Raw genomic sequence first — 14,708 nt, 5'->3', positions numbered from 1 at the left:
TTAATCCAAGATCCTTCGTGAACTTTGGGGGGCACCTTCCTTACTATCCAGGATCCAACCCGCTTCTGTCCTCTCCTGTGGCCTTAGGGGTTAGAATCTGGGCCCTCCAGCGCCCTGACTGCTCCAAACCACTTCCCTGTCTGCAAAATGGGCACCTGTCATTTTGTCAACCTCCAAGTCCTGGTGGGCCAAGAGGCCCATTCTAGAGCCAGGTGGTTGTATCATGATGGGCGGCTCCACCGAGGGAATTTATCCTATTGAAAGTCATCACTGATGGTTCCCCCCCCCCCCCCGCCGCAAATCTAGAAAGCCTCTCCTTGGAGGACAGGGCCCACCCGTGGGTGTGGGTGCCTATGGAGGTGTCCTCAGGGGCGTCTCTTCCGGCAGAGTGTGCGGCAGTGGGAGACGGGGACGGGCCCAGCACCACCAGCGGAGTAGGGATCAAAGACCCCTAGGACGTAGTTTCAGAGAGGAAAAGGCACATCTGGAAAAACGGGTCTAGAAGGAGGCCGGTGACATACCTCACATAAGTGAGGAGCCCAAGTTGCAGGCAGCACTATGGCATCATCCTTCCTTGTGTCTGAAAACAACCCTCGGTATCACATACGTGTGTGCACGTAAGACCCACAACCCTTGTGCGGCCTCATCAGAAATCATCTCTACGTTGTCTCCCCACCCCGACCCGGCCTTCTGGGGGGCTCTGACCTGGGGCTCTCGTCCCCAGCAGAGCCCTGCAGGCACCTGTCACTTCTTGGCTCACTTCCAGGTCACAGAAAGAGACCCTCGGTGTCTCTCTAACCACCAACACTGTCACAAATCAGGAATTAGAAGGTTGGGTCCAGTCGAGTCCTCGACATTTCTACCTTTGCCTGCAAATCAGACCTCTGGCCTCACCTGGCACATGGGCCCCCTCCTGCAGAGCCTCCCTGGCCGGCCTGCTCCTCCGCCAGCAGCCCCTGCCCCAAGGCCTCTCCCTTCTGGGGTCCTGGGGCCCTTCTCGGATGGGGCTCAAGGTGGTGCGGGGCTGGATCTGTCTCCTTGGGCCCACCTGGTCCAGGGACGCGCTGCTGGCCCAGTGTCTGTGTATCTGGCTGCGTCTGGGCGTGAAGGCCAATGCCGTGGGACAGGGACTCGCACTCCTGCGAGCACCCGGGAGCCACCCAGCAGCCCGACCCTGGCCCTCCAGACCCCCAGGCGGGCTCTACTCATTGAAGGGCCACCCACCGGGCTCATGGCAACCCCACTCCCTAGACTTCACAGGGGGGACGCGGGGACCCCTGAATGTACCGCCCTCCCGAGGCTTTTCTCCAGAACCTTCCCACGGCAGCTTCCACCTCGCCTCTCCTAAAGAGCCTTTATCTCTTCTTTGTGGATTTTTAGAGACTCGAACCTGTTCGTGGCCATTCCCTTTGAATATCCCCATCTTGGTTTAAAGCCTCCCTTTAAGATTTCACATGGGTAGGGTCTCCCCACGTGGTGAAAACAGAATTCTTCTCACGCGAGCTTTGGTGATCAATGTATAATTTATTAAAGCTTTTAAAAGGGGGATAGAAAAGTCTCAACATCACGCTTAAAGCATATCATGCATTAGAAGACAAAACAAAATTCCACTGGACGCGCCTCTCCTGCTGGGCCTGTCATCTCAGCGTCCGACCCCACGCCAGCCACGCCAGCCTCCGGGGGGAGGGGGGGCTCTCTCCAGGGTCTCCCCAGGGTCTCCCAGTCTCTCCAGGGTGCTCTCGCTTCCCCCTGCTTACGTGTCCTCACCTGGAATCCATGCAGCAAAGATTCCTCCAGTTATCAGGACTTCTCTTCCTTACCAGGCAGTGGGGTGGGGAGGGGCGCAGCTCTAAGTAACATTTTTTCCCTGTCACTCAGATATTTGTATATTCAGAGAGAAAAATCTGAACAATTATATAACACGTTGTTCTCTCCCCGGGGGTGGGATCCTGGAGGACCTCCTTCACTTTTTCATCGTAGTCTTCTCTACTGCTTGAATATTTTATGAAGAGTATGCTTTGCTTTTTTTTTTTTTTCCCCCATCTTAAGTATACAAGTAATAGAAAAAACCCATTCTCATTTCTAAAAATTCATATAATCTGTCTAAAGCAACAGGCTTCTCTGAAATTCCAGCCGCCCTTTGAACCCCCCTTCCCCGGAGGTAATAAACGCTGGTATTTTTTTAGATGTGGATCTTTCCAGACCCTTCCAACACGTTTGTATACACACGTACGTAAGGCACCAGAGAGCTGTATCTTTGCGGATCTATTTATATAAATGTGATCATATTGTTCTTATTTTATCACTCTTTTTTTTTTTTTTTTTGCCAAACAGTATGGGTGGAAGATCTTTCCCTGTCAGTACCTCCAGACGTCTCTCGTTCTGTTCTATCAGCCGTGTGACATTGCAGAGGGTGCCTCTGACATCGTTTACCTAATCATTCTTCTGTTGAAGGACATTTAGGCTGTTTCCAGTTTTTCGCTATTACAAACAATGCTTTGATAAACACCCTCGTGCGCTTCTCTTTATATAAGCTCATGTGGGGGCGTTTTTTTTTTTTTCTAGGCCAGATAATGAGTCGCGGAATTGCTAGGTTGAAGGGCATGTGTGCTTTTAATTTTCAGAGATACTGCTGAATTACTTTTACAACCGGAAAAGGGCACTAACGATAAAGAACAAGACGCAAAATGGCCCTGATTTCCCATTCCCTGCCTCCCCAGCAGAGCACCGAGTAAATTGATGCTAAAGTGGCAGCACATCAATGTTTGCTAAACAGGCAGCTCTCGTGGCCTGGACGCCCCCTCCCCCGTGGGCTCCCTGCAGCTCTGCCCCACTGCCCCCCTCTCCCTTCCAGGTTCAGCCCTTACGAGTGGTACGACGCTCATCCCTGCAATCCTGGCTCCGAGGTCGTAGAAAACAACTTCACTCTGCTGAACAGCTTCTGGTTCGGAATGGGGTCCTTGATGCAGCAAGGTATGTGCCCTCTCTCCCCAGGGGTTCCCTCCTCCCGGGGGGTCGGGGGGCAGGTGGGGGACGCGGGGTGCCCCTGAGTCAGCAGAGCCTGCCCACCCTCCAGGGCAGCCTCAGACCTGCTGAACTGTCAGCCCTGGTCTGTACCCTGGTCCCAGGTCCCCGTCCACCCTCGCTACCGTAGCCAGATAGGGCTCGGGGTGTGAGGCTAAAGCAGATAAGCCACCCTATACCCGTGATGTGCAGGGCTCGTCCCTAACCGCTGTGGAGCGGGAGCGTCCTGCTTCCTGGAGCCAACCCGGCTGAGGCCCTGTCACCTTACAGTCTGGCTGAGTCAAGTCGAGCTGAGGATGGAGGAGATTGGGGGTAGGGAGGTTAAGGCCTGAACCTGGGTGGTGGCCATGCGGGTGGAAGACAGACATGGACTCCGAGAACTTCAGGATGTAGCAGGGATGGGACTCAGTGACCACCTGGCCTTGGGGAGTTTGGGAGTGAGCAGGGTCATGGTCAAGGTGGGGCTATCAGCCTGAGTGCATCAGGAAGGGTCTGCACAGAAGGATAGCATTTTCCTACATCCTCTAGAAGGACGGCTGGTGTATTGCACCTGACCCTGGCCTGGGGGCCCTGCTTTTGGTCAGCTCTGCAGCTAGTCAGATGTCTCAGAAAGCAGAGCACCCACACTGGCTGCAGAGACACCATGGGCAGAAGGGTGGGTGCCAGGAGAGAAGCATCCCCCTCCCAGGAAGGACCCCATCCCTAGCCTTTCTGGCCAGGATCCACAAGTTCATGGGTTCCACCTGTCGAGTCACATGTCCAGAGCCTCTTAACTCAGAGAAGAAGGTGGGGGTGGGACCAAAGTCTCTGCCTATGTTAGGATCCCATGAAGGCGCATTGGGTGACAAGGGGGCAAGGAAAGGAAGGGGATCCAAGGGCACTCAGCTGTGTGTGCTCTCGAGGCCCAGCACAAACCCTGGCCCTCAGGAGACCTCTGTCGGCAAATGCCAAATAAATGACAGGATCCCAGCGTGTCCTGAGTGACCACTACCTGCCAAGCCCTCTGCTGATGACCTGGAGCAATCTGGGGGGTGGAGCAATCTGGCGGAGGGGAGCTGGGAAGCGATGACAGGCTGCTTTCAGGGCAAGTGCGTCTTTCTGTCCCACCATTAATGTGTGTCCTGGAGCCTCACCTCACTTCTTTGTCCATCATCTTTTCTCAGGGACAGTTGGGAAAGACCCGGAAGCCCCTCAACGCAGTCATCGTTTCTCCTCTCCCACCTCCAGGGCTATTCAAAGCCTGGCCCCTGATGTATTCCCCGTGGGGTTTTGATTAGGAGGGAGAAAAAATAGTCATGTATTTGAAAAACTCTCCTTTGAGTGATTTCTTTGAGTAGAAGAAGAAGAAGGGAAAAAAAAATCATCTGTATCAAAGCACTTTTCAGAATGCAGGTCCCAATATTCTGGAAAGTTCAGGAGTCACTTGCTATTTAAATCTCTTGAAAGCCGCCTAGTTAATTACTTCACTTAGAAGGTTTCATCTAAATTGTGCTCCACGCCCAAGGTCGGGGAGGAAGAGTGATCTATTTTGGCAAAGAGCTTCAAAAAGTGTTGATTTTCCTCCTGCTGCACAGCACCGCCCGGCCGGCTTGTGTTTGTATACGGTGCATATTTGCCCTCTCACTTGCAGCGAGAGTGCTGCAGCCTCACGGTAGTTGTGAGAGGCTGGGACGGAGGATGGGTGAGTCTCCAGAGAGGAAAAGTGTCCAGCGCAGTCACGTGGAGCTGGGAGCAGGATCCACCTGAGTGCAGGGGTTTCTACCCCCAGCCCTTCTGACCCGGGGACCCCAGGGTGTCATCTGGTTCTTAAATTTTAGCAGCACGGGAACCACCTGGAGGGCTGATCTGGGCCGAACCCATATTTCTGGGCCCTACCCCTGAAGGGACAGAGTCAGTAGGTCCTGGGAAGGGACCTGAGAATGTGCTGGGGACTCTAGCAAGACCCCAGGCGCTGCTAGCTGGTCCGGGGAGCACAGTGACGACCACTGCTGAGCTGTTACTAGGTCATCAGTGGGGTCTGTGACGCTGGGGGCCTGAGCAGCCCTAGACGGTGTCAGGAACCACGTGCCTTTCTCCACCCTCCCAGGGTCAGAGCTGATGCCCAAAGCCCTGTCCACGCGCATCATCGGTGGCATCTGGTGGTTCTTCACGCTCATCATCATCTCCTCCTACACGGCCAACCTGGCTGCCTTTCTGACAGTGGAACGCATGGAGTCGCCCATCGACTCTGCTGATGACCTGGCCAAGCAAACCAAAATCGAGTATGGGGCCGTTAAGGATGGGGCCACCATGACTTTCTTCAAGGTGAGACCCTCTTCCTCCCTTGCAGCACCACGAGTGGACCCTCCCACACCCATCACTGTCCTTCCCAAACCGCACAGGAATCCCCAGGGCTCGGGCCCTTCCCTGTTGGAGACCAGTTGGCTTTGGGGAAGCTGTGATGATGGTGCGGCCACGAGAGTGGGTCCCAGCACAGATCCTACACATTTTCATACCTGGGACCATGCATGGGGTCAATGTGCTGGTTTTTTCTCTAAATCATCGGAGGAGGACAGGTGGAAGGATGAGGCTGGGAAAGAGGGAAGGAGAAGCGTGGTCCAGACACACAGACACGTACGGGGGCCAGTGGGCTCCCTCACCTTTGGCTTAAGGTTTCGGTGACATCCGTGTCCTAAGAGGCTGGCCTGCGCTTGGCGGCAAGCTCTCCACCCCTGAGGGGGCAGCAGCAAAAAATAAACATTTCTTCGCATGTTACACTCTTGGACGGCTGGTGTCCGGCTAAAGCCCCTGTCCCTGCTAGGGCTCCTGTTCTGATGGGGTCTGGCCCCGGCTTTACTGCTCCTCCTGCTTTGGGGGTGTTGGCCCAGTTCCCCCAAGGACTTTCACCTACTAGAGTAGCTAGGGTTTAGGAGACTGACGGGCTAAATGTTCTTACAGGAATTAAGGTAAAAATCATAAGAGTTACTGCCCCCAGACTAGCAGCGCGGCTTCACTGACCCTTTATGACAACTCCTGTGAGGTAGACACCATGATTATTTCCACGGTACACGTGTGGAAACTGAGGCTCAGAGTGACGAAGCAGGTTGTCCAAGAACTCAACAGCTGAAGGACCCAGGTCTGCCTTCCTGCAAAAGCCCATGCTCTAGGCCACGGTAGTTCTGAGACATGAGCGTGATCCCAATCATCTGGGAGGCTTGGGAAAACCCAGGTTCCCGGGCCCCGCCTTCCGGGTTTCCGGTGTAGGAAGTCTGGGGCAGGGCCAAGAATGCACGTTTTTATGAGTTCCCAGGTGCCTCTGTTCTCATGGTTTCTCTGAAGTGGTCAGGCTTCGGGAGCTCCAGGGGCTGTAGGTCCGTTCATCTGTTTATTTATTCGTCACTTGGAAGCCTGGGCCCTGTTCCCTATCCTCCAGCTCTGGTTTCCTTCCAGGCTAAGCCTTGGAGGACTGGACTGAGCCTCCAGTGGGGCCTGAGTGAGGAGAGGGCAGGAGGGAGAGGACTGGGAGGGAAAGCCTCTCCCCCCACGCCCTGCAGCCCCACCAGCACTCTCCCCTACTCTGGCCTCCCCTGTGACCCTCCTTGAGGATGGAAGCAGGTGTTCAGTAAAGAGGAAAGACAGAAGGAAAAGGCTCCCCTCGTGTGACACTGCTGCTGCCACTGAGAAGTGGCAAGTGTGGCCTTCCTGAGGGGTCACTATACATGCATTTGGGCTCATAAAAGCATTGTCACAGGCATAGTAGGAGCTCTCTGGGACCCTACGTGTTTTTGAGCGGTATGGGAGCATGTGTGCACCTGTGTGCATGCATGATCCATATAAACCTGTATTTAAGGGTGTATGTGTACACACAGGTGCCAGTGTGCAAAGTCTGCCTGTGTGGGTGTATGTGTATCTTTGTGTTTGGACGTGAGTATTTGCAAAAATCTGTACGTGAACTGGCAAGCATACATGTGCGTGTGTCTCTGTGATCTGCGTGCATGGACATGTGCCTATGAGTGTGGCTGTGCCAGAATGTCTAGATGTATATGTGCATGGAGGTTACATGTGTGTCTGTCTGCCTGGATGTCCCCACGGGTACATGTGGACAGAGGTGAGCACGGGGGATGGCATCTGTGTGTGTCCCAGCCCAGGCATACACATGTGTAATGGCTCGTATGTGTGTGTGATGGCCCCTGCATGCACGCCTGTCTGCGTGGGTGTCAGCCTGTGTATGTAACGGACCATGCATGTGTATGTGTGACGGCTCCCACATGCATGCATGTCTGTGTGTGTCAGTCTATGTATGTAACGGGCCATGCATGTGTGTGTGTGACGGCTCCTGCATGCATGTGTGTCTGCGTGTGTCAGCCTGTGTATGTAATGGCCCATGCCATTACATGGGTGTGTGGGTGATGGCTCCCACATGCACGCGTGTCTGTGTGGGTGTCAGCCTGTGAATGTACCAGGCCGTGCATGTGTGTGGGTGACGGCCCGTGCATGCACCCGTGTCTGCGTGGGTGTCAGCCTGTGTATGTAACGGACCGTGCATGTGTATGTGTGACGGCTCCCACATGCATGCATGTCTGTGTGTGTCAGTCTATGTATGTAATGGGCCATGCATGTGTGTGTGTGACAGCTCCTGCATGCACGCGTGTCTGCGTGGGTGTCAGCCTGTGTGTGTAACAGGCATGCCTGTGTGTGCGTGATGGCCCCCTGCATGCACACGTGTCTGCATGAGTGTCAGCCTGTGTATGTAATGGGCCGTGCCTGTGTGTGTGCGACAGCCCCTGCATGCACTGTCTGCGTGTGCATGTCATGGTTCCTGCCCGCGTGTGTGTGCTGGTGCGAGTGTGCCTGCTGGTGTCCCCAGGCTGCGGCCCAGCCCTCTGACTGTGCCCGAGCATCTCTCATGCATTACACATGAGCCCGTCTCTAAGCAGGGCTCCCGATCAAAGGGAAGCAGCATAAATAAGCCTGGTGCGGGCTCATCACCGCAGATTGGATGCCCTGGCCTCCCCCCTCCCTCCACGCTAAGATGCTCACATTGGCTTCCAAGAGCCCAGGGCCAGCTCCCCACCGGGCCGCCGTCCTCCATGCCCAGCGGCACCCCTGGCGGCCCGCCCTGCCCTCGTGCATGGGGGACACATACACTGTCACCCAGCTGGGCCTGGGTCACCGGGGCCCATGCTCACAAGGGCTCCTGGCCAGGAACAGCAGCTCCTGATCACCAGTTAACTGCCCTGGACGTCTGGCCACCTTGTCTCTTGCTTTAATTCCCGGGAGGCTCTTCTAGCCCAGGGTCCCTTTCCCTGACAGCAGCAATAGGGCCGCTTTGCAGGCAGAGAGGAGCTCGAATGTGGGGCTATTAACCCCACCCCAGATGATGAGCTAGAAGCACAACCCCTCCCCACCCCCAAGTTCCCTGGACGCACCTCCGTCCTCCTCACCCTACCAGCCGGGCTTTCCAGTCACACCTCCTGCCTCCCAGCCCCCTGGGCAAGGTGGTAGCCTCCTTTTTTTTTTTTAATTTAAATTCAAATAATTAACATATAATATTACTGGTTTCGGAGGTAGATGTCAGTGATCCATCAGGCTTGTATAGCACCCAGGCTCATCCCGTCATGGGCCCTCTTTAATGCCGTCCCCTGGGTACCCCATCCCCACCCCCTCCCCTCCAACGACCCTCAGTTTGTTTCCCATGATGAAGAGTCTCTAATGGTTGGTCTCCCTCTCTGCTTCTGTCTTATTTTTCCCTCTCTCCCCCCACGATCCTCTGTTTTGTGTCTTAAAATCCACATATAATTGTCTTTCTCTGATTGACCTCTTTCCCTTAGCGTACATGACACCCTCTAGTTCCAGCCACGTCATTGCAAAGCACAAGATTTCACTTTTTTTTTTTTTTTTTTTTTTTATGGCTGACTGGTAGTCCATTGTATATAGAGAGAGACCACATCTTTATCCGTTCATCTGTCGATGGACTCACCACTTTCAGTTTTTACAGCTGGAAGGAAACCCGAGTTTCACCTGGAGAAACAGAGGGGGTGGGTGGTTTTGCCTGTGATCACACAGCAGGTCAGTGGAGGAAGCACGACGTCAGGTCAGATAATTCTGTGTGCACACGCAGCACGCTCCCCCACGCGCACTCTAGGCTCTTCTGGAGGGCTAGGCCTCTCCCCTGCCCACGAGTGGGTGCGGCACTGGGGTTGAGCAGGGATCAGCTTCAGGGGCCAGCCACGGGAAATCCAGGACACACTGGCAAGGTCAGTGGTAAGAGTAGCATCTGTTGAGCACTTAGTAGGTGCCGGCCACATTGGGGCACTTGAGCCAATGTCACGCGTGTCACCCTCGCGGCAAGCCCGGACCACGGAAACCGTTATCATTCGTCTCCGTTCAACACCTGAGGAGGGTAGGCTCCGTGGCAACCTGAGTTCCCACGGACTTGCTTTACCATCAACAGCTCGTGAAAAGCAGAGCTGGGATTTGAACCCCAGCGGTCCGGCGCCGGGGCCCGAGTGCTGTGTCACCGTGTGCCTGTGGTTTCTCTGACTCGGTGGAACAGGAGCCAAGCCACAGCCGGGTGCACTTAGCCCCAGCCTAACAGTCCTGCCGCAGCCATCCTAGTTGCTCCAGCGGCACAAGGACAGCAGAAGCCAAGTGGCCCAGAGGAGGAGACGTGTTAAGGACAGGAACCAAAGAGAACCCAGTCCTCTTGGGCTCTCGGTCGGGAGGGTGGTGGTGGCACCAGAGCCCTGGTGTGCACCCTGCAGCCCGGGAGACGCACAGCTCCAGGCGCCCCGGTGTTCCAGAGGAAATTTCATTTGAAGAGTTGTCGGGGAGCAGCAAACATCACAAACAGCGTCTCCCGTGCTATCCTCCCTCCGTCTGGGAAGATAAAAATTAATTAGGAGATGAAAAAGGAAGTCTTTGAAAGCACTGTTTGGCTGTAAAAATATGTAGGCAAAATGTAAAGGAGAACACTGGGGGAGCGTGTTCATTGGGCAGCTTTGAAGGCAGAGACTGTCAGAAGGCAGCTCCTCCAAGGATCCAGCGCCCTTTGGTGTCGCCGTGGGGGAGGCCCGTCACAGCAGGGGATGGCCGCTCAGGGGGCAGACCAGAGCTGGGGACCAAGGTTCCCAGGCTCCCCGGGGCTCCAGCATTGTCCGCCCCCCCCCTAAACCCCCGCACAGCCTTGTCCTGCTGCAGCCACGGAGCCTGGAAAGGGCCTGGAGAGGCCCGCCAGCCCAGCCCCCCACCTTCCAGGTGCTCAGCAGACTCTCCCCTGAGCTGGAAGGCTCACCCCATCTCAGCCTCCAGGGTCTCCTGACCCATCTGCTGGCCTGTCCAGAGTCAGAGCCCTGCCTTCCAGCAGGAGCAGGGTGGCAAGGCCAAAAGGCGGAGGCCAGGCTGAATTTGGTGCCGGGCACCCTGCTGGCGCAGTCAGGTCACACTGGTCTTAAAGGTCAGACACACCAGGACTTGAGTCTTGGGTGTTGTCTCCGCTGGGTGACCTTGGGTAAGTCACTTTATTTCTCCGAGCCTCAGTCTGTTCACCCGTGTGACACGGATACTGATGCCCACCAGCGAGAGGACTGAGCACACTGCTGGACGTCCGGCAGTCAGCCCAGCACCGGGCACACGGAAGCACTCCAGTCCGACGTCCCTCCAGCTGGTTGACCCAGAAGACTGGGAAGCGGGCTGGACGCTCTTCTCCTTTTGCCCCATAGTCCTCAAAAGGCTTAACCAGACCACTTTGGAGAGGGGACCCGCCCGGAGACACCTGGAGAGTCTCCCTTCCTCCAAGTCCCTCCAGGTGGGGGCCACGGGCTTTGTCGAGGACTCAGAGGCCCAGACAGCAGGCCGAAGAGCAGGGACAGGTGCAGGGCCTGGCCAGTTGCGGGGGGGGGGGGGGGGGGAGTGACTGAGCGCTCTTGGCACGGAGGCCTTCTCTGCGCCTTCCTTTTGTCATCTGTGGAATGGGTCTGATGATAGCAGCCACCTCGCAGTTACTGAGATGAAGACAGTGGGATGATGTGCATAAGCAGCTCAACACCTGACACAGAGATCGCAGTGTAGTGAGTGTCAACTCTCCCTATTGTTTGTTGTTGAAAGTGGTGACATACAAATGCGCCCTGCTCAGCCCGCAGACACGGTTTTGGGGGGCCATACGGTTTGCTTACATTTTCATATGTGAGTTGCCAGCATTTTAAAATGGAGAGATTTTTGCATTTAAAAAAATTCCCATTTCCAGCTCCTTGAAAATGTGAAAGATCTGGCTTTCCAGAAAGAGCTGCTCTCCCGCTGAGCAACAGTTGTGGGAGCCAAGAGGCAACAGCTCTCCCAGTCTATCAGAATTCCACTCGGCGCTCTTTCCGTATTTACAGCGCCCTCCCCGGTCCCTCTCCGCAGTGGGGGTTTTCTGCCTTGAGCACTGTGTCGTTTCATTTCTACAGAAACTCTGCACTCTAGATTATCCCCACTTTCCAAATGAGAAAATAGAGCCTTCAGGAGAAATAATGATGTCATCTGCTTATCCAGCACTTATTAGGCGCCGGGCTCTGTGCTCAGCCCACTCCCATCTCACAGATGTGGGACATGAGGCTCAGAGATGTGACATCACTTGGGCAGCTTTGAAGGCAGAGACTGTTGGAAGGCAGCTCCTCCAAGGAGAGCCCTTTGGGGGAGGCCCGTCACAGCAGGGGATGGCAGCTCAGGGGGCAGACCAGAGCTGGGGGCCAAGGTTCCCAGGCTCCCCAGGGCTCCAGCATCGTCTGGTCCCCATCCCCCCGCACAGCCTTGTCCTGCTGCAGCCACAGAGCCTGGAAAGGGCCTGGAGAGGCCCACCAACCCAGCCCCCCACCTTCCAGGTGCTCAGCAGACTCTCCCCTGAGCTGGAAGGCTCACCCATCTCAGCCTCCAGGGTCTCCTGACCCATCTGCTGGCTTGTCCAGAGTCAGAGCCCTGCCTTCCAGCAGGAGCAGAATCAGAAGGCCAAAATGCAGGGGCCACACAGGAGTTGGGCCGGCACTGGAAACCGGGTTGGCGTGACACCAGAGCCCAAGCAGCAGAGCTGACCCAGACTCCCCTGCAGGGGCCAGGCCAGCCTGCAGCCTCCACCCCTACACACACACACACACACACATGCACACACAGGCAAGCCTCAGGGGTCAGGTGCCAACAGCAGAGGCTACTGCTGGCCTGAAGGGTCAGTGAGTCTGTCCTGGCAAGGTGGGCTACAGCGGCAGGCAGAGGCCACAGACTCAGGGAGCCTGCCTGGTCCCCGCGGAAATAATCCCAGAGACATGATTAACTGCTCGAGTATGTGGATCTGATAAGGCCAAAGCCTCCACTCCCAGGGATAAGCAAGCCAATTAACTTGAGGAAAGGTCTCCTTTCCACCGTGGAAAATACCCCAGGTCTCGCATGGAATCACATTGCCACTGCCTCCCTGCACACATTCCCTGGGATTCAGCTTCCTTTGAAATTGATATACATTTATATATATACCTATATACATTTTTCTTGTACAGAAATGTTAAATTCTCAAGATTAAGTATCTTCAGTTGGGGAAAATCAATTTACTTCTTTGAGGAGGCTGGAATTGAAAGTCGTGAGCCTGAAACTTACTTTCTTGCCAATTTTACTGATAAAAAAAGCTTCTCTGTCTTGGCACGTCGCCCTGTATTGGCTCCTCCAAACGATTCCATTAATTGATTTGGGTGACTGGCCCTGAAGCAATGCTTATTAAGTAAGATTCCCACTGGAGCTGGGACCGGCAGGATGACGTGGGAGCCATGGATATGTGGGACTCCGTTCCCTGGGGTGGTGATTAGAGCTCAGGCCAGTGACAGGAACTGAGAACTCTGGTGACCAGGCCCAAGAGATGAGTGAGGGACCCGAGACTCTGGGAGGGGCCCTAGGTGTGTCCCTCTCTGCCTCAGACCAGCCCTGCTAGAGAGGAGCTTTTGGGGGGATGAGCCCTGGAATCACGAAATCACTGGAACACAGGAAGGAACATAAATGGAAGCAGAGACCATGAGTGGAAGTGGTTAAGCGTGGGAGCCCCAAGCTACAGAACAAGTACAGTCGTGGCCATTCTAGGGATGCAGATTTCAGAGCCACCTGCCTAAAGCTGGTGGAGGTGTGAATGTGTTGCCTCTGGGGCTGGGAGAGCAGATCCACTTGAAACCAGCATCACAGCCCCAGCTTCACGTGGTATTGTCACTTCTCCTTTCAACTGGCCCGACCTCTCTCTCGTGTTCTTCCTCATTGTGTTCCTTTACCCGCTGGAGCTTTCATGTGTCTTCCTCAAAGCCTATCAGCCTCAATAGCCCTCCAACCCCCAAAAGAAATTTCTGTCTCCATTTATGGTGGAGTGTTCCTGGAAAGACCATATGCTTTAATGTCAGAACCCTGTTTCTGCTTGTCATCCTATGTAAGGGAGGAATGGGGTGTTGGGTGAGGCTACAGGGAGGAGTTTGCAGAAAGAAGAGGAGTGCTAAGCCCTTCCTGAGACAGAAGAAGTGGGGCAGGGCTACCTGACTGGTTCATTGTCAAGTTACTTTTGCCAGTATTTGAGATTTACTGATGGATGACTGGCTTCATGGGAGAGCGAGTGGGTAAGAGAGGTGAGGTAGAGAAGTGGGTGGATGGTTGGGTAAAAGAATAGATAGATGACTAGTTAGATACATGGATGAATGGATGGGTAAATAAGTAGCAGACTAGCTGGACAGTTGAGTAGTTAGTTGAGAGAATTAGTGGGTAAGTAGTATGTGGGTGAGAACATGAACATGATGAATGAGAGGATGCATGGTTGGTTGGTTGGATAGATGGATGGATGGATGGATGGATGGATGGATGGATGGATGACTAAAAGGCCAGGTGGACAGTTTCGTAGTTAGTTGAATGAATTAGTGTGTAGGTAGTATGTAGCTGAGAACATGAGCATGATAAATGAGAGGATGGATGGATGGACGGATGGATGGATGGATGAACGTGGTTGGTTGGATGGTTGGATGGATGGATGAACGTGGTTGGTTGGATGGATGGTTAAGTAAAAGGCTAGGTGGGCAGTTGAGTAGTTAGTTGAATGAATTAGTGTGTAGGTAGCACGGGGGTGGAACATGAACATGATGAATGAGAGAGGATGGATGGATGGATAGATTGATGAGTGGTTGGATAGATGAATGGGTGGATGCATGCATTAGGAGGTGTAAGGGGAGCCCTAATGGTCTTATCAGCCCCCTGCTTCCCATAGAAGAATTTGGAAGGCAGGAGAGACTGGGATGAAAAAAGAGCTGGGGTGCTGGAGCCATGGGTGGAGTAATAGCACTTAGTTATAGTGACCACGAGGGCCGATATCTGAGAAGCATGTGTCCCTGGCACCAGAGAGGATTGGACTTGGATGATCTGATTAGAGGAATCATTGGAATTGATTACCTGAAAAAACAATTATTTGGGGCACAGAAGTAGCTCGTGTGTATGTGGGTAAGAGAGTGTACTAGTTGCCTCTTGCTGCACAGAAGGTTACTTAGTGTCTTAAAACAACAGCACTGTAATCTCACTGACTGGGTCGGGAGGCAGCACAGCTCAGCTGGGTCCTCTGCACAGGGTCTGGGACAGGCTGCTGTCAAGCCTGTAGTCATCTCAGGGCTCTGCTTCCAAGCTCGCTCACATGATTGCTGGCAGCATTCCGTTCCTCCTGCGTTGTT

The 14,708-nt window shown here is 54.4% G+C and overlaps 1 protein-coding gene across 1 annotated transcript in view; it reads left to right on the top strand.

The window, feature by feature from the left end:
* GRIK3 (glutamate ionotropic receptor kainate type subunit 3) overlaps positions 1-14,708 on the top strand; it is a 222,254-nt gene that overhangs the window by 195,848 nt on the left and 11,698 nt on the right. The window contains exons 12-13 of the mRNA XM_041737767.1: positions 2,855-2,973; positions 5,111-5,328. Of these exons, the coding sequence (XP_041593701.1) occupies positions 2,855-2,973; positions 5,111-5,328 (337 nt within the window). The remainder of the gene's footprint in view (positions 1-2,854; positions 2,974-5,110; positions 5,329-14,708) is intronic.

This window comes from Vulpes lagopus, chromosome 23 (assembly GCF_018345385.1).
Source record: "Vulpes lagopus strain Blue_001 chromosome 23, ASM1834538v1, whole genome shotgun sequence".
NCBI classification, from domain to species: domain Eukaryota; kingdom Metazoa; phylum Chordata; class Mammalia; order Carnivora; family Canidae; genus Vulpes; species Vulpes lagopus.
Note: the sequence above shows the minus strand (reverse complement) of the source record. Positions and strands in the feature narration are given on the sequence as shown.